Source organism: Phytophthora cinnamomi (genome assembly GCF_018691715.1).
Source record: "Phytophthora cinnamomi strain GKB4 chromosome Unknown Contig14, whole genome shotgun sequence".
Classification (NCBI taxonomy): domain Eukaryota; phylum Oomycota; class Peronosporomycetes; order Peronosporales; family Peronosporaceae; genus Phytophthora; species Phytophthora cinnamomi.
In genome coordinates, this window is record NW_027150947.1 from 2,829,503 (window position 1) to 2,846,009 (window position 16,507).

The 16,507-nt window shown below is 56.4% G+C and overlaps 6 protein-coding genes across 6 annotated transcripts; 4 read left to right on the top strand and 2 right to left on the bottom strand.

The window, feature by feature from the left end:
- Positions 1-137: 137 nt before the first annotated feature.
- IUM83_01578 (Calpain-like cysteine protease C2) lies at positions 138-1,823 on the top strand (the record flags this gene model as incomplete). The annotated part of the gene is made up of 1 exon (XM_067925444.1): positions 138-1,823. One exon carries the CDS (start codon positions 138-140, stop codon positions 1,821-1,823), a length of 1,686 nt encoding a protein of 561 aa, XP_067797617.1.
- An 869-nt stretch (positions 1,824-2,692) lies between these two features.
- On the bottom strand, positions 2,693-5,671 carry IUM83_01579 (FUN14 domain-containing protein 1; the record flags this gene model as incomplete). The annotated part of the gene is made up of 3 exons (XM_067925445.1): positions 2,693-3,769; positions 3,843-5,142; positions 5,523-5,671. The coding sequence occupies 3 exons, from the start codon at positions 5,669-5,671 to the stop codon at positions 2,693-2,695; spliced, it is 2,526 nt and encodes an 841-aa protein (XP_067797237.1).
- A 2,254-nt stretch (positions 5,672-7,925) lies between these two features.
- Positions 7,926-8,159, top strand: IUM83_01580 (uncharacterized protein; the record flags this gene model as incomplete). The annotated part of the gene is made up of 1 exon (XM_067925446.1): positions 7,926-8,159. One exon carries the CDS (start codon positions 7,926-7,928, stop codon positions 8,157-8,159), a length of 234 nt encoding a protein of 77 aa, XP_067797108.1.
- Positions 8,160-8,572: 413 nt separating this feature from the next.
- On the top strand, positions 8,573-9,209 carry IUM83_01581 (50S ribosomal protein L11 methyltransferase; the record flags this gene model as incomplete). Its single annotated transcript, XM_067925447.1, has 2 exons — positions 8,573-8,895; positions 8,981-9,209. The coding sequence occupies 2 exons, from the start codon at positions 8,573-8,575 to the stop codon at positions 9,207-9,209; spliced, it is 552 nt and encodes a 183-aa protein (XP_067797109.1).
- A 47-nt stretch (positions 9,210-9,256) lies between these two features.
- On the bottom strand, positions 9,257-13,623 carry IUM83_01582 (plectin-like protein; the record flags this gene model as incomplete). The annotated part of the gene is made up of 3 exons (XM_067925448.1): positions 9,257-9,522; positions 9,613-9,629; positions 9,707-13,623. 3 exons carry the CDS (start codon positions 13,621-13,623, stop codon positions 9,257-9,259), a joined length of 4,200 nt encoding a protein of 1,399 aa, XP_067797110.1.
- Positions 13,624-14,287: 664 nt separating this feature from the next.
- IUM83_01583 (protein tyrosine phosphatase domain-containing protein 1) lies at positions 14,288-15,185 on the top strand (the record flags this gene model as incomplete). The annotated part of the gene is made up of 3 exons (XM_067925449.1): positions 14,288-14,514; positions 14,597-14,719; positions 14,990-15,185. 3 exons carry the CDS (start codon positions 14,288-14,290, stop codon positions 15,183-15,185), a joined length of 546 nt encoding a protein of 181 aa, XP_067797111.1.
- Between the last annotated feature and the right edge of the window lie 1,322 nt (positions 15,186-16,507).

The window sequence follows — 16,507 nt, forward strand, 5'->3', positions numbered from 1 at the left end:
TTGCCACGCTTACACCTGTCCAGGTTCCAGAGAAACCCGATCACAGCGTGGACAACTTGAGCAAACCATCAGCATTGATGGCTACACACCTTGGCGTCGATCCCAATGGCAGCGTGATACTAATCGAGGAGAAGGAAATGAAGAAGAGCTCACGGTCTTCTTTGCCTGCCATCGTGACGCTGAACTCGACATTTTCGGGGTACATCAGTATTCCTGCTGCGGATACCGGTAGCATTGTGTACCGCATGTATCCGCAAAAGACTTTGCGCTACGGCTACAGCATGCAAGTTGAGTCGGATCATAAGGTAGTCTTCCAAGACGCGCCTACGTATTGGCGCAGTTTGCGTAACCTTCGTGCCATGGAGTGCGATGGGACGTACCCCGTCATGCTGCCAGGATCGTGGAATATTATTTTCAAGCACAGTTTTGATCTCTCTCCACTGACCTCGGACAACGGAGAAAGGTCTTCCTCGGTACCTGAATTGAGAATCGATCTCCACCTCACAGAAGAACTACTGGCCAGCTTCACGCACATCTCGATCGTGAATGATGCCACCGGTGAAGTCAAGAAGACAAGTACGCTCTGCTCCACAATTTCGCTCCCAGCTTCTTCGAACGATGGTGTGTACTCACGTACCGCCTACACGTTGATCGTTGACTGCGCCCCTGGAAACTTCCACGTCCGTCAAGGCAAATGGAAACTCGCCCTAGCTAGTGACTGGGATATCACCAAGTCAACAACGCATCAGATGAAGCTGACTCGATTCGAAGGAGTGTACGAACCAAACAAACCCCTACTGTGCTTCCGAGACGTGATCATGGCACCAAAGACGTCCATTTGGACCAGCTTTCAGCTCCAGCTTCTGCAGGACGGTGCAGTGGTAAACACTCTCTCCGCGAAGTTGCAGGTCTTTGATCTCGGCGCAGAGCAGAATCCACAGATCGGTGAAGTTAGTGCCAAGGGTGAGGTTCGCCTGCTGCAGCTCCCGTGTATTCCTGCCGGCGATATCAGCCAACCACCAGCGGATGATAAGCGCGGCTATATCCTTCAAGGTAGCATCGACCGAAGCACCTGCATTGTACCGGACGTGTTGCAATCGCTGCGTCCATTCCGAAGTAATGCAGGTCTCACCCCACCGAAGGAAGTCATCACAGCTCCGGTTGACGAGAATGAGCCGTCAGAGGATGCACCGCCGTCGGGAGAGTCTAATACATGTGTGCCTGCAACAGCTCGTTCTTCCCGTGGTCTGAGCGGCATCAAATGGCGAGTCAATTGCTGGAGCACCGAAGAGGTCAAGCTGCTGGAGGACAACACGAAAGAACTCCAGTACGAGGCTATTCGGGCGTCGTGGGCGGAAAAAGCCGTGGACCGCAACACGAACGGAGCCGTGTCACGCTCGCTGTACTTGGGGAAGTTGGATGAAGCGGAGGCGAAGATGAAGCTAGACAACATGATAGACGAGCAAATCGCGAAAGTGAGAGGCCGCTTCGAGTGGGTTCAAGCAGTCAAGAGCAAGGTCGCAGGCAAGTCGAAGGTACCAGAAGGAGTCGGTGAATCGTATCTGCAGGAAGTTGGCACAGGCGACGAAAAACTTTTGACCGAGGACGAACTCGCCGAGAGCAAACGCTTACTATTAGAACGGATTGGCGCCGTTGAGGCGGATAGAGAGCAACGGCGAGTGGCTCGTGCTCTGGCCAAAGAAGAGCGTGCCAAAGAGCTGAAAGACATGGTTCGGTCCGTTATCGAGAAACGCGGCGCCTCGCTCAAGCGGCAGCAAGAGCTGAAACGAGAACTCGCAGCAGTGCAGACGCGATCTGCCTAACGCTCACAAATCAAACAATGCGAACATAGCAGTCGGTTGAACATTCATCTGTGAGCTTCGTTATTTCCTCAACTTACCTCCCCAATTTTAATTCCTGGCGAGGCGCTCACTTTACTACGTCACTTGATTTTCCTATATGCATGGGCCGCTTCCGCACTCGATTCGTTTGGCGTCCTCGAGTCCTCTTTTCGCTCCAACGGGTTCGTGCGTGACCTTCCCCTTGAACCACCGTATCCGTCGCAGCGGAAGAGTACTGGAATGCTAACTACCTAGCGCTGAGCTACCCTGGGGTCTTTTCAATTTTCTTGTTTTTTTCTTACTGCATTTCGCATTTTCGCTCTCCCTGGTGTGTGCTTCAAAAGTTGTAATTTCATTTTCAATTTCACTTGGTGGCGGGTGTGCAATTTGTGCAGTTTGCAATTTCGCTGCGGCCCTCCTTCATTCAACTGGCCTCGGACTTTGTCCATTTTTTCTTCGTCCGCGTTGTGCGTGTTCATCTTCATCTTCTTCAACTTGTTCATCTTCAACTTCAGTTTTGGGTCACTTCAACTTCATCGTGACCATTCGTCTTCACTTTTCAATTCTGTCGGTCGCCCATTTCATCTCGGTCGCCGCGCAGCCGATTCATTTATCGCTCGAGTCTCCATCCAGCTCGCGTCTTTATCATGTAATTCCACTTCGCGTATTTTGCCTCGTTGTAAATACAGTCCTCGGTCCGCCCGACGATCATTCATCCATCCATCCATGCACATGCTCAATGCACTGCCGCCGTCTCCCCGCATCCGATCCAGAGTTTCAAATTTGTACAATCTCCAGATCGGTGCTGGCAGCCAGCGGCAGTGTCAACGCGAGCAAGTTAGGGCAAACACCTAAAACGGCTCGGGTTTGGTAATTGCCCCACCTAATCGTCCGTCATAGGACGCGTTGGGGGCAGGAACCGAACTATTAAGCATCACTGAAGATGCCGTCGAGTAGCTGCCGGCAGCAGCAGCGGCCGCGGCGGCCTGTTCCGCAGCTTTCTTCCTCTCAGCTCGAGCTCTGGCAGCAGTCGTGTTAGCATTGACAGTGATGACAGGAGGGGGAGTCGTGCTTACAGTTCCGGGAGGTTGCGCAGGGTGGCGCTCAAAGTAGTGCTTCGTGCACATGTTGTCGATGCGACCAGTCTTGGAGCACTCAGGTATGATGCACTTCTTGTCAGCACCATGGGTCACGCAGTAGCCTGCACGGCGATCCGTCTTGTTGCAACCTTCCACCATGCATCGACGGCCGCCACCGTGCGCACGGCACAGTCCGCGACCCTGCGAGCTTTTCGTGCAGTTTGGAACAGTGCAGCGACTACCTCCTCCGTGCAACTTGCACAACCCACGCGACTGAGCCGAGTTGTCGCAGCCTTCGTGCTGGCAACGCTTACCACCGCCGTGACTGATGCAAAACCCTCCGCCCTGGTCGCTTAGTCCACACCCGGCGAATCCGCAACGACGCCCACCACCGTGGCCCTTGCAGAGACCTCGTGAGCGCACCGTGCGATCACAGCCTGGTACGGAGCAGTCCTTCAGCTTCTTGTTTTTGCGCACACGGCCGCCACTACTGGAGCTTGACCGAGTAGAGGTTGTGCTACGCTTGCCCCCACTCAATGTTGTTGCACCCAGGCGAGTGTCCACAATACGGGTATCAATCGGAGGCGGGCGTCCGCCTGCCACGGCATTGTTTACCTGCAGGATGTTGAGTCCCGTTACTTGTGTTGATCCCACAGAACTCGGCGAAATGGACAACGCGTTGCTGCCACTCGTAGCGACGGAGCTGTTGTTAATAGTTCCACCACTACTCAAAGGCAGTTCGCTCTGTCCCGTCGAGACGTGTGTTAGTCCAGAAACCGAGACACTGTCTGCACCGAGGCCATAGCTGGCAGGGGTCGCTTGAGGGAGGCTTGTGATGCTATTTGACGTCTGGTACACGCAGATCGAAAACACAAATACCGTTAACATGATTTTCAATGAAGAAAGACTCGTCTAAGCGTACCTGAACGCAAATTGGGCACGTGGTCGACCCTCCCCATGACTGCAGACACTGAGCATGGAATCGATGTCCGCAGTGACTCGCAACTCTGTCGCTGTGGGCACCGCTGCACAAACTACACGAGTCTTCGCTGTTGGCACTGAGTTGAGACGGCGGTGGTGCTAATGGCGGAGGCGGGTACATGGAATTTGCATTGACCGATGTCGTTGTTGGACCATCCGAGCCAAGGCTCACCATCGCCAGCGACGTTGTCGAGCTCGCAACATCTGAGTAGAGCGAAGTCGCGTGCGTGACATCAAGCGACTTCGCAACCGATTGCTGCTGTTGTTGTTGCTGTTGTTGCTGCATGAACGGCAAATGGTTGCCATTCGAGGTCGCTCCAGTCGAGATATCCACGCCTCCGTCTTTCAACCGCGTCGTCAGAGAAGAACCCGAGGCACCAGGAGTGAATTGCGGCATCCGGGACCCAGCATTAAACATTCCAGCGACGCCGCTGTTCATGCCCCGTCCCATACTGGAAGAAGCACCGTTAGCATCGAAGCTAGTTGCCATGGCGGCAGCTGGAGGCACCAAATCCAGTGAACTGTGCTGTGTTGACGGCTCCTGTGTCCGCTGCTGCTGCTGGGAATAGTACTGCGCTCCTCCGCCGTACATATTGGAGCGCTGGTACATTGGCTGCTGGGAGCTGCTCGGGGTGGTCTTGATCTGCACCACGTTGCCAGGACGCTCGACGCCGTGCACGTAGCCGCCACTGGAGCTCAGGAACGAGTCGGTGGACACCACATTGTACGGCTGCCTGAACTTGCGGTCTCCCGCGTCCCTGAGCCCAATATTTACGTGCTCGTGCGGCATGGCGTCAGGAGGAGGAGCCTGTGGGTTCGTGGCCGAACTCACCAGCATGCCTAAGGGATTTGTCTCGCCGACTTGAGCGTAGCTGGCATGGTACTGCTGCTGCTGTTGCGGTTGTTGTTGTTGCTGCTGCTGCGTTTGGTGGTGGTAGTCCCCGGCGTTGCCGTAGTTTTGCGCGTACGACGGGTATCCGAACGGCGCAGCGTACGACTGTTGCTGCTGCTGTGTCGGATGAGTGGAGTACTGCTGACTGGGCGGCGCGAAGTCAAACTTGGTTCCGTTGTTGTTGCTACCACCAACTGGCCGATTGTCCGCTGGGCTCTTGAGGTGCGAGAAATTGGCCGGCGTGTAGGGTCCCGCATGGAACTCGTTCACCTGTTGCAGTTGCTGTTGCGGGTGCGACTGGTACTTCGGCGCGCCCAAGTTGACGCTGCCTCGTGGGACGCCTTGAAAGCTGCAACAAACATAAAAAAAATCAATTAGCCTCCAACCAATTCGGGGGGCAGAAAAAGTGGCTTTGAGCTCGACGCTTTTCATGTTGCGTCCCCCATTCCTCTTCCACACGGAGCGACAAAGCGTTCCCCTCGTCCCCGCTGTTTTCAGCTGGTCGACTGCGGGACGGGGAGGCGAGGAGAGGCAAAGGCGACTTGGGGCGAGGGGAAGCCAACAAGCTGTAGACGAAAAGTTACCAACGGCAACTTCCACGAGCTTTTCCTTTCCGGGGAGAGAGGGGAGGGGACGAAAGGAAAGCGGCGAGCCATCGTCACGCTTCAACTTGCCCAAAAAGTGTAGGTAACAGATACAGTAATAGACAGACAAGAGACAGCGAACAACCTTTTGCGGTCCATGGCGGCGAGGTTCACGTTCATGGCGCCCACGGAGGTGAAGCCGTAGGAGGGCGGGGCCAGCCCGCGCGCCTGCGACTGCGACGGCGGCTGCGGCGCTGGCGGGGGCGCGGAATGGCTGGGCGTGAGCTCATTCATCTCGCTGCGCTCGCTGCGCCCGCTGGACGGGGAGGGGGGAGGCGTCTCCTTCTCTGCTGCTGCTTGGCTCGACGGGCGGCGTGCCGCGGGTGGCTGTTTTCTTGGCTGGCGTGGCGGCGGCGGCGGCCGGGCTGCTCGGGCCGAGGCGGGTGGGACTAATAGTTGGCGAGGATCGGCTCTGTGGGCTGTCTGCCGCGGGGCGCGGCTTGTTTGGCCAGCGCGGGAGGGATCGATCGGAAGTTAGCGGGCCGCTGGCGTGGCGTGCCTCGTTCTGGTCATGTGTGATTGCCGTAAAAGCTGCGAGCCTGGCCCGCCGCTGCCCAACCACCGCGCGGACACCTCGTACCTAGGCGGGAGCGCGCAGGACGCAAAGATCGCCTGCGCGCGGCGCTACCCGTCTCGGTCCCAAAACCCGGGGAGCCCCGCGATGGGCTGCGATACAAATCGACTTGCCGCGAATAAGATCCGCAACTCCGCAAAGTCGCTAAACCCCGATGGATAGAGGCACCCAGCTGGCGAGAAAACGTTCAGTTTGCTGCTGCGCCGCGGCCGCTTCTTCCAGAAACGAAGAGAGGATAAGGCGCCGCCGCGAGCTCCATGGCCGAGCTGCCGCTGCGACGCGTCTCCGTCGCCGCGCGCTCGGGGCAGGCCACACCAGCCTAGCCCAGCGCGAGCTCGGCGCGCCCCCGTACGGGGCTATGCTACTTTCGGTGCCAAAGGGTAGTACCGGGACCGGCGGGCAGCCATGTGCTCGTCTGCCCCCAAATGGCTGCATCCCTCAGGAGTCCGCTTCTGCGCTGACAGGCATGGCCGCCGCCCGTCGGCGCCGCCGGCCGCCGGTTTGCCGCTCCGCGGGCGCGCCCCGCTGGCTTGTCTGCCTGCTGACGGCGCCGCCGCCGCCGATGGGCTGCGGGCGGGACAGTCACCGAGTCGCTGCGCGTGTTGCGGCGTTGCAAGGGACTCGACTCGCCTCGCCCCCAAGCAGCACGGGACTAAGAAAATTCGTGTGTCGAGACTCGCGGTGAAATGGCTACGCCGTGGCCCAGCTATCTCTCCCGCGCTCACCGAAATTCGAATATTTCGCCAGTGCTCGTGCTTGAGTTCGAGCGGAGACCGTGTCTGCGGTCTCCGCGGCTCAAAACGGCGGCAGCGGCTGTGTAAGGAGGTTTAGGTGCCGGCAGGCCGAATTATATCGTAGCTCGCCCATCAGCACTGCTACTGATTCAGCATTCTCCACGCCAGCGGTCCTGGGCAGCGTCTCGGGCCGCGCTCGTCGTGGTGACGTAGCGGCAGGGTCGTTTTCGGTGTGCGTTGGACGGCCCCAGCTGCGGGCACCAAGCTTGGTGCAATGCAGTTTGCAATCATTTGTATTCGCGCTTTGGCGCCACCGCAGACTTCGTGCCTAAGTGTTGGTTATAGCCCCGATAATGTTCGTCCAGCGAACAATGAGCAGTCGAGACGGTGCAACTACAAGAGTGCGTGCTTCCCCAGCGAAGCTGCAGGCCCCGCTGCGGTGCCAGTGTGGCTCGCTGCAACGGGGCGGACCGGGCGTCATGTATCCGAGCGGTGCTTCTTCTGCCCGGCAAAGAGTGCGCCGGCGAAGGCAGTGTCGACACCGCCGGCAATCGTCTGCAGCCTGCCAGCGAGCACCGAGATTGCAGACAAGACGCGAGAGTCTTCGGTGCTTGGCACGTTTAGCCATGGTGAGCAGGGCGCGATTTGATGGGAATCGGGGGCTTCTCAGCCCCGAGGCGCTCCTGCAACCCAGGGAAGCACCGGCCAAGTATTGTGAAGCCATGCATCTTCCCGACCGTCGCGGCCAGGATTTGCGGCAAGTGCGTCCAGCGAAACGCGAAACTTCAGGACAAATGTGGTACACACCAGTCAACCTATGTGTCCCACACCAACACACGTGTGTGGCGCACGCAAATAACCCAAAATACTATTTTCGGATCCTATTTTCACCGTCGACTTCCGTTTAAATGCGTTTGTTCTTATCATCCAATCGCAACTTTCCACCCTACCCCTACAGTGGCGTCACCGGCCTAAAATAGCGCTAAACAGCCCAAAATTGCCAGCTTTAGACACGTCTATGGATTTGCATGGACTGACTGGCTGGCTACAAAGGCCAAGATTCGTCCGTGCGCAGCCTCAAGTTGCCCGGTCGCCCAGCGACAATCCAGCCAGCTCATGCGACGCACCCACGCACAGTCCCCAAGCTCCAGCTTCCCCGCCAGCTACAGCCCAGACCGCCATGCCGCTCTCCTCCATCATCGCCGCCGTGAGCAAGAACTCCACGAGCACCAGCACGCTGGCCGTGCTGCCGCTGGTGCTCTCGTCCGCGGGCATCACCGGCTACGCGCGCTACGCCGCGTCGCTCACTCCCGCCGAGAGCAAGACCAGCAGCGGCGCCACGCACGACCTCGAGCAGGAGCGCGAGGAGCACCTGCACCAGCATGTCGCGCTGCCTTGGAAGGGCACGCGGTAGTGCGCGTTCACCCTTTCAGCCTACACAGAGAGAGCAGAGCGCTGTATAATTTTATGCGCGCGGCCCCGGAGAGCAAGTCGACACAAGCCCAGCTTCCTCCCTCCAGGGGAGAGAACCAGCAGCAGCTTCTTGAGCCGCGCAGTCCGTTGCCAGTGTCTTCGCTGGCGACGCCTTCGTATCTATTTTTCCGCATTCGCCTCGGCCCGAACCGAGCCGAGTCCACAACCGCAGCAACAGCAACAAGAACAAAACAGACCCATTTTTGCCTTGTCACTTTGTCTCCTTTTGCAGTTGCGATTCTTAGTCGTTGAATGCCGCCAATCGTGCAACAGTCGGTCGCCTCGTCACATGTGTTCCGGTCCTGGGGCTCCGGCGCAATCCAAAGTCGCGCCCTCTCGTCCCCTCGTGGCGGCATGCTGGCGCCGCGCAAGACGCTGTACTCGACGCCGCTCAGCGCCTTCCGCCGCGCGCTGGAGCTCGTGCGCGTGGGCGGCCGCGACGTGGTCTACGACCTGGGCTGCGGCGACGGCCGCCTGCTGGTCGAGGCCGCGCGCAGCTTCGGCGTGCGTGCCGTGGGCGTGGAGATCGACCCCAAGCGCGCGCAGCAGGCGCGTGATGCCGCCGAGGCCAGCGGCGTGGGCCACTTGGTGACGGTGCACAACGCCAACGCGCTCGAGTTCGACGTCCCCGCGGACGCCACCGTCGTCTTCCTGTTCCTCATCAGCCGAGGCCTGTCGTACGTGTCCGCCGGTCGGGTCGGCCCGCAGCTGACAGGCAACGACGACCAGCTGCACTGATCTAACCAGTGGTTGTGACTGCAGGCTGATGCGGCCGAAGCTCGAGAAGCTGACGAACTGCCGGGTCGTCACGTATTTGTACCGGATCCCGAACCTGACGCCGCAGGAGAAGCACCTCGTGCCAGTGAGGGAGCCAGCCCCAGAGCTACTAGGAGAGAAGGAGAAGAGTGAGGACCCCGTGGACGTGCACTTCCCCGTGTACATTTATCACTTCCCTACTTCGCCGGAATCCGCGCTGCAGTTGCCTAAATAATTGTATTCCTCGACGAGGCTAACGAGACCGAGAAGACGAGGACATATTCACTGCAGACTGATGCGCGGCAGGAGTTTACCGCGTGCTTTGGTTTTTTGGTGTTTTGTAGGCGACGAACTGGAGGACACGGCGCCGTAGGGCATTCCGGACGCTGACGGAAGCCCAACCGGACGCGACTGCTTTGACTTCTTTTTCTTGGTGCCAGCGCTTGGCATGGAGTTCTTACGAGTCGACGGACTGCTGTTGGCACTGGTACCAGGCGAGGCGGCATTGTTCCTGGAGAAAGAGAGGTGGCTGTTGCTGCCCGACCGAGCTGACCAGGGCGTACTTCGAGAGCTTAGTGAGCTTGATCGGCCCCCACTTGGTACTACATCAGTCGGACTGTCTGGCGAGCTATCCCGACCGTCAGCCTCTGGAGTACTGTGTATCAGCAGAATATCGAGTGAGTCAACTGGTACTGCGATTGAAAGCAAAACAGCATCGAGCAAGGTACGTACCAGGGTAGTTTCTCCAGCGGTAAGAGCGGGATTGCATCATCGTCGTCTTCCGCGTGGTTGTCCTTGCTCGCTGCGTATCGTTCCTTGTGCTGATACTGAATCTTCGCCTTGCTCGCGCTCTTGCTTGACTTGGAAGTAGTGGCGGATATGCTGTTGTTTTGGCTGAACTCGATCCCCAGCTGAGCTTTGATGACAGCCATAGGCAAACTTGACAACTCGGCTGAAGTGAGCGGCTCGTTCGCGTAGAACTTGCGGTATTCAGTTGTACCGCTAGACGACTGTGGCCGGTCTACGAGCTCTGGGCTCAAATTGCAGCTGTCCGAGGAATTTACTCGCACCTGGTTGTCATCGCTTCTTGAACCTGTCGATATTGCTGGAGAGTGAATGTGCTGCTGTCGCAATGCACGCTGCAATTCGGCTCGATGAACCTCTGCCTCGCGACGGCGTTCTCGCTCCAGATCTAGCTCTTGTTGCAATCGAGCTGCGTTCCTCTCACCTTGCTGCTGCGCTGCCTGCATTCGAGCGGTGGTATCGGCTATTGTTTGGTTAGCGGCTTGTTGAACGTTCTCTAGACGTTGCGTGGTTGCCCTGAGCTCCGTACTCGATCGATTGAGCTCCCCCTTCGTGCGCTCTAACGCCTGCTTCATCGTCTGTACCTCGCGTTGCGCACGTGCTACGTGTTGGTGCGAAGACTCGCTTTCGTCGCGGAGCTCAGCGAGTTGGGTATCAAGTACCCGACGTTCGCGCGCAACTCGGAGAACTTCGTCTCGAGCTCTTTCTTCAGTGTCCTGGGCCTCGCGAATTTTCGCATCCAACGCCTGCTTCAATTCGTTTGATTTGGTTTGAAGTGCATCGCGAGCTGCGGTGAGTGGAGCCAACTTGCGCTCGGCGTCACCGGCACGTCGCGATAACGAGTCCATCTCACGCGCCTTGGCATCGCACTCCTGCTTCTTGGTCTCGAGGGTATTGGCTGTGCGTTGTAGCCTCAGCTCGAGCTCACTCAAGCGCTCTTCAAGCTGCTCTTGAGTGCGTGCAGCTTCATCACGGGCTTCACGAAGTTGAGCTTCTCGTGACCGCAGTTGTTCCTCAAGTTCACGCACTTGAGAGCGTGTTCCACCTCCATCCTTCTCCTTCTTAGCTCGAGCACGCTCAAGCTCAAGAGCATCTTGCGCACCTTGTAGCTCCGATACGAGGTCATCAATGGTAGCGTTTGCTGCACTTTGGATAATAGTGATCTTGTTTTGCAGTTCTTCTGACAATGCTGCGTTATCTTGGTTTTCAGCTCGTGCGGCTTCAAGTTCTTGTCGAAGTCTCTCGTGCTCTTCACTTAGCTGCTGCGCTTGAGCTCGAGCATCCCGACGAGCAACTTCGACTGCCCGTAGCGCATCTTGAGTATCGTCGGCAGCTCTCTGCAGCTCCATTTGCAGCGACTGCTTACTTCGAGTGGCGCGTTCGAGTTCAGCCTCTACCCTGCGCAGCTCAGCAGCTTGTGCTTCCTTCTGAGCTTCGAGCTCAGCAAACTGAGGCGTCAAAGTAGCTCGAAGTTGCTCCACTTCAAACCGAGCTTGTGCTTGCATTTCTTGCTGAGTCTGCACTGCTACTGCCAAAGCGCTTTCTGCTCGTGCTTGGGCTTGTTGCGCTTCAGCCAATTGATGCGAGAGGGTATCGCGTTGCTGGCGTGCAACCTCAACGTCTTGAGCTCTGGCCTGCTCTAGATGCTCCGACTTGTTCTGCAGCTGGGTGAGCATAGCGAGCATCTCTTCAAGGCGATGCGTTTTCTCCTCCAGAGCACGAGATAGTTCCTGTTCACTGTACGAACGCTGAGCTTGCTCAGCATCTCGTGCCCGTACTAGTGCATCTCGCTCTTCACCCAACGTTTGTGTGACTCGCTCTAGCTCACTCCGAAGCTCTTCAGACTCACGCATTTTAGTCTGCACTTCCTGCTGTGCATTCTCGAGTTGTGTAGCGAGATGTTCATTTGTCCGCCTAGCACTCTCTTCCAAGTCAGAGTGAGTTTCTTGCAGATCACCATGCGTTAGTTGAAGCTCACGATAGGATCCTCGTAGTTGTTCAAGCTCTAGTTGCTTGTCATTCACTGCCCGGTATTGGGCCTCCAGACTAGCGTTGAGTTGCTCCGCTTCGGCTAGCAAATCACGCTTCTCAGTTTCAAGTGCCGTGCTTCGAGCACGCTGCGCGTCCAGCGTTTTCTGAAGCTGCAAAAGCTGCGAAGCACCCACAGAACGTAGATGTTCGAGTTCTTGGACTTGTTGACGGAGCTGTTCATTCGAGCGAGTTAACTGTGCTTCCTGGCCACCAGCAGCCTGAGAAAGTTGTGCAAGCTCCTCGGCTAATGTTTTAGCATCTTGGCGTGCAGTTTCAAGCTCCTGCAAAGCGTTTTGCACTTGCATTTGCAGTTCCTGCTTGCGCGTTCGATGCTTTTCGCGGTCGCTATCCCTCTCTTGTTGTAAACGAAGTACTTTGAGTTGCAATGGTTCCAACGCACCGGATGCCTTCACGAGCTGCTTGAGCGCTCGAAGCACCGATGGTAGTTGTGCTAGTGGATCCTCATTGCCATCAAAATTGTCATCGGCATCTTCGTCTTCTTCTTCATCTTCGTCGGAACTAGTGTTGGTTCTTATCGGTGTTTGAGTAATGAGGTCAAGGCACTGCCGAGTTAGTTTTTCGGCAGTCTTGCATCGGCTCGACAAGTGCTGAAGTTGGCTGTGCGAGTCTTCGAGTTGGCCTGCGGTCTCGTGCAGCTGTTCATTTAGCTGTTGCAATGTGCCATTTTCTGCGGACCCCTGAGCTTCTAAACGGGCCTTCTCTGCTTTCGTGCTTTGCAACTCAGTGCGCAGCCCACGTAGCTCATCCTGAGCTTCGCGCACAACACGTTCAGCCTTTTCTCGTAGCTCCAAAGCTTGTACACGTTCCTCCTGTGCTAGCTTCTCACGTTCGGCGAGTGCTGCTGCATGTTGCTGACCCATTTGTTCTAATTGACCTTGGAACCTCGATACCTCAGCGACCATAAGCGCATTGAGCTCTTCCTTTTGACCTCGTTCTTCGTTGGCACTGGTTCGAGCAGCTTCTAACTGCTTGTTGAGCTCGTCATGAAGCTCTTTGCGTTGTGCCTCTGCTTTCATTTGTAGTTCTCGTTCTCGTGCCACTGCGGCTGCTTCCAACTGGGCGAGTTCGTGTTGAGCCTCCTGGGCTTGTGCCCGAAGCCGCTGCTCTCGAAGCTGAGCTGCTGTCTCCAGCTCTTTGGTAGCATTCCAAAGATGCTGACCAAGCTCTTGCTTTGCTTGTTCCAATTCACGCAACTTGCCAAGTAAGTTGTTGCGATCTGCATCATCCTGAGCCTCAAGCTCCTGGATCTTCACTTCGTGAGCCCGTTGAAACTGGTCCAGCTCTGCTTGATGTTCGTCACGCTGAGCCTGCTGTTGCTCCTCAAAGTGGGAGCAAGTGGTCTGCAGCTCTGTACGAACTTCGTTGAGTGTGGCTTCATATTTTTCACGAAGCTCATCAGCACATTGTTGTTGTCGCTGTACCTCGTCGTTCATCACTGAAAGCTCTTCACGGTGGCGTGTTGCGCTCTGTGCTGCCTCAGCCTCTAATACCTCGAGAGCTTGCTTGACACGAGCGAGCTCCTCGGTGACAGCGCGTTCGTTGTTTGTGACAATATTCAGCTGCTCCCGAGTCTGCGCTAACTGATCCGTTAGCTGTGCTGTCTCCGCGAGCTTCTCGCGCCATGCAGCCGCTGATCCTTCGGACTCTTGCTTCATTTGCTGCAACACAGAGCCGAGTTGCTCCAAAACTTGGCCACTTTTCTCGGTTGGCGGTGCTCCCCACGACTCGCGAGTAGCGCTGGAAGTTCCCGGCGCACTTAAAAATTGCTGCTGCTGCAGTCCTGATGGAGGCATGTAGGCTGCAGATGAAAATGTGCTTGGGCCAAGCGATAGCGTGTGAGGGATCGATGAGCCTGGTGTAGGATAGCAAAACGCTGCAAGGCTCTGGTGTTGTTGGTGTTGTTGGTGTTGTTGAAGTTGTTGAAGTTGAAGCAGCAGGTCCGGGCCGCCCACAGGCAGAATCTGCGGCTGAGATGGCGGCACTTGCCGTCCGTGATCATAGTCAAAAGTGCTGTAACCAGCGTTGTCTCCGTGGTTGCCAGCGTTTGATTTGCGCCGAACCTTGGCCGTCACCGGGGGTGAACGCTTGTCACCGAGCAGTGCATTCGACGAAGGCTTTCGTCCCGAGCTGGACTTCATTCGAACGGGATACGACTTTTTCTAAGCCTTCGAGCGTTGCAGGGCTTAAACCACAGCTCCACAGCCTAAGCCCAGCAACCACTACTAACCAACCTGCACCAATTGTGTCGTGTCCGTTGAAGAGACATGGCTACAAGTTCCAGGAAACGGTAGCTATGCTCCATATTTTTAGGAGACGGAGACTGCGATGGGTTCTCCTTGCTCCCTGCAGTTAGCCCTTCACGAACCCGCACGGTTTCTTTTATCCGAGTCCATCAAAAATCGGCGAGAGAGATTGGTCCAGTCTTCGGTTTGGCAATCGTGAAGCGGAATTGCCACGATGGGGTCGCCCGTGAAAGCTCGCGAATGGGAGAAGACGCTCAAAGTCAAGTGCCGGCTTTGCGGTGGTGCGCGGTGTAAGCGTTGCAGCGAAAGTGCTGCGTTGGCCAAGTCGGATTCACCAGTGCGCGGTCTCCACGCGGACTGGGTGGCAGATTGCGCCTTGGCCATGATGCGGCCGTCCTCGAGACTCATGGGCGAGTACAAAATCGCCGAGCAATTCCACAAGTACGTCAACTACTTTCGAGAGTTCTGTCGAGATTGCGTCGATACTAACGAATGAATACTGGGCATTGTTGAATTTTGGCAGGCTGAACATCACGGCCGTGTTCAATCTAACTCTTCCGGGAGAACACCCGTACTGCGGCGATGGTCTTGGCGCCAGCGGGTTTCCGTACGATCCGGAAAAGGACCTCATGGCTGAAAACAGTACGTAGTTGAAGCTGCTAAGCTACGACATCATTCAGCTGACTAACGAGACTCGTATTCTTGTCTTGATGTGTCTGCAGTTCGCTTTTACAACTTCGGATGGGAAGATATGACAACGCCAACGCTACCATTCATGATGGACATTGTCAAAGTTATCGCCTCTGTCCTGCTCACTGGTCGCCATCGAGTAGCCGTACATTGTCACGCTGGCTACGGACGCACGGGCATCACCATAGCGTGCGCACTCATCTTCCTGCACAACATCGCTCCCGAGTTGGCAATTCGTCTGGTACGACGCGACCGGCCTGGGTCGGTGCAAACTGCCGGACAGGCCCAATTCGTGCATGATTTCCACGCCTATCTCAATGCAGCTCGCGTTGTGTTCGCCTTGCCAAAGGTTCATGACCGATTTACTCTCGCGGAGACTGTGGAGCACCAAAATCGCCGTCTACATGGCGAAGGTGCGGTGAACTCGAATATGCCGAGAGTGCTTGACTTCCTATGCGCCGAAGTCGAAGGGGCTGTAGCTGCATCCTCCGATGTTGTGACTGTCGCGTCGGCCTTTGTCAGTCATCTGTGTGTTCGCCAGCAAGAAGCTTGGCCCCGGACGAGCGAATGCACAAAAGATTTCTATCGCTCGACGCCCTCGGGATCGACTGAACTTCTTGAGCCGCATCGACAGTTCATTGGGAGAGCGGTGAACGAGTCTTTGACTGACAGCAAAAGCATTTCTTTCGACGTGATCGTAGCCCCAGAACCTGTAACTCGGGAATCACTTTTCCCAATCAAAGTTGGATTCAACGTTGGGGAATGGAATTGGGAAGAAGCCTCAGCATTGTGCCCGAATGCCTCAATTCACGCGATATTGCTGCTTGACTGGCTCGAACACCTTCGTGAGCCGTTGCTGAACAGCCAGCTCGTCGAAAAGTTACTGTACGTAGCACCTGTACCTCCACTAAAACTTTCGTCCCCTCCAAAGACAACAGCATACGGGAATCCGCTGCATCACGCACGAAGTGAAAGCGAAACCCACGGCAATTTCAGCAATGCCACCAATTCCAACTACCGATTTCAACAGCTCCATCAACTCCCAGCGTACGCCATGAGATCTTTGGATCGGGTTCTGTCCTGCTTACGTGTTCTCGAGGCTAAGCTCGAGCAATTCGCAACTGGAGATATTCTGTTCGACGCTGTCTGCGTACGAACCGCTATGGCACTTTTCCATCTCTCAACCACCAGCTGCTCGATAGCCTCGCTTCGACGACATGCAGACTGCGTAGCTTTACTAATCGACAAGTGGCATGCCCCGAAGCGCTTAGAGCTCAACTTGGACACGCTACAAAAGCTCAGCACCCAAAGACCGTCAACTTGCCGCCTCACTCAGTCCGCGAGCACTCTTGGTTACAACTCTGAAGATAGCGAGAACGCTACACCACAGGACGGAGAACTATCCAAGCCCCATTCACCGTCCCGGTCACCTACTCGTTCGGTGTTAACCCCCACAGCGTCGCCCACCCGGTCATCGATGCTATCACCAACGTCGTCACCTACTCGAACCCCTCGCGACAATTTGCCAGGCACCTTAACTGAAGATATCCCCATACCCGAGTCCCTGTTACAGCCACAGACAACAATTTCTACGGAGTCGATCGGGTCATTTCCGCCCCAGCAGCCTCACAAACCTCAAGGTGAGGCACATCCCCGGCCAAACAACACCTCCTCTGTGGCTATTACCACGACATCCCCACGGCCGTCACCGAGATCGTCATCTCCGATCAAGATCGATCCTCTC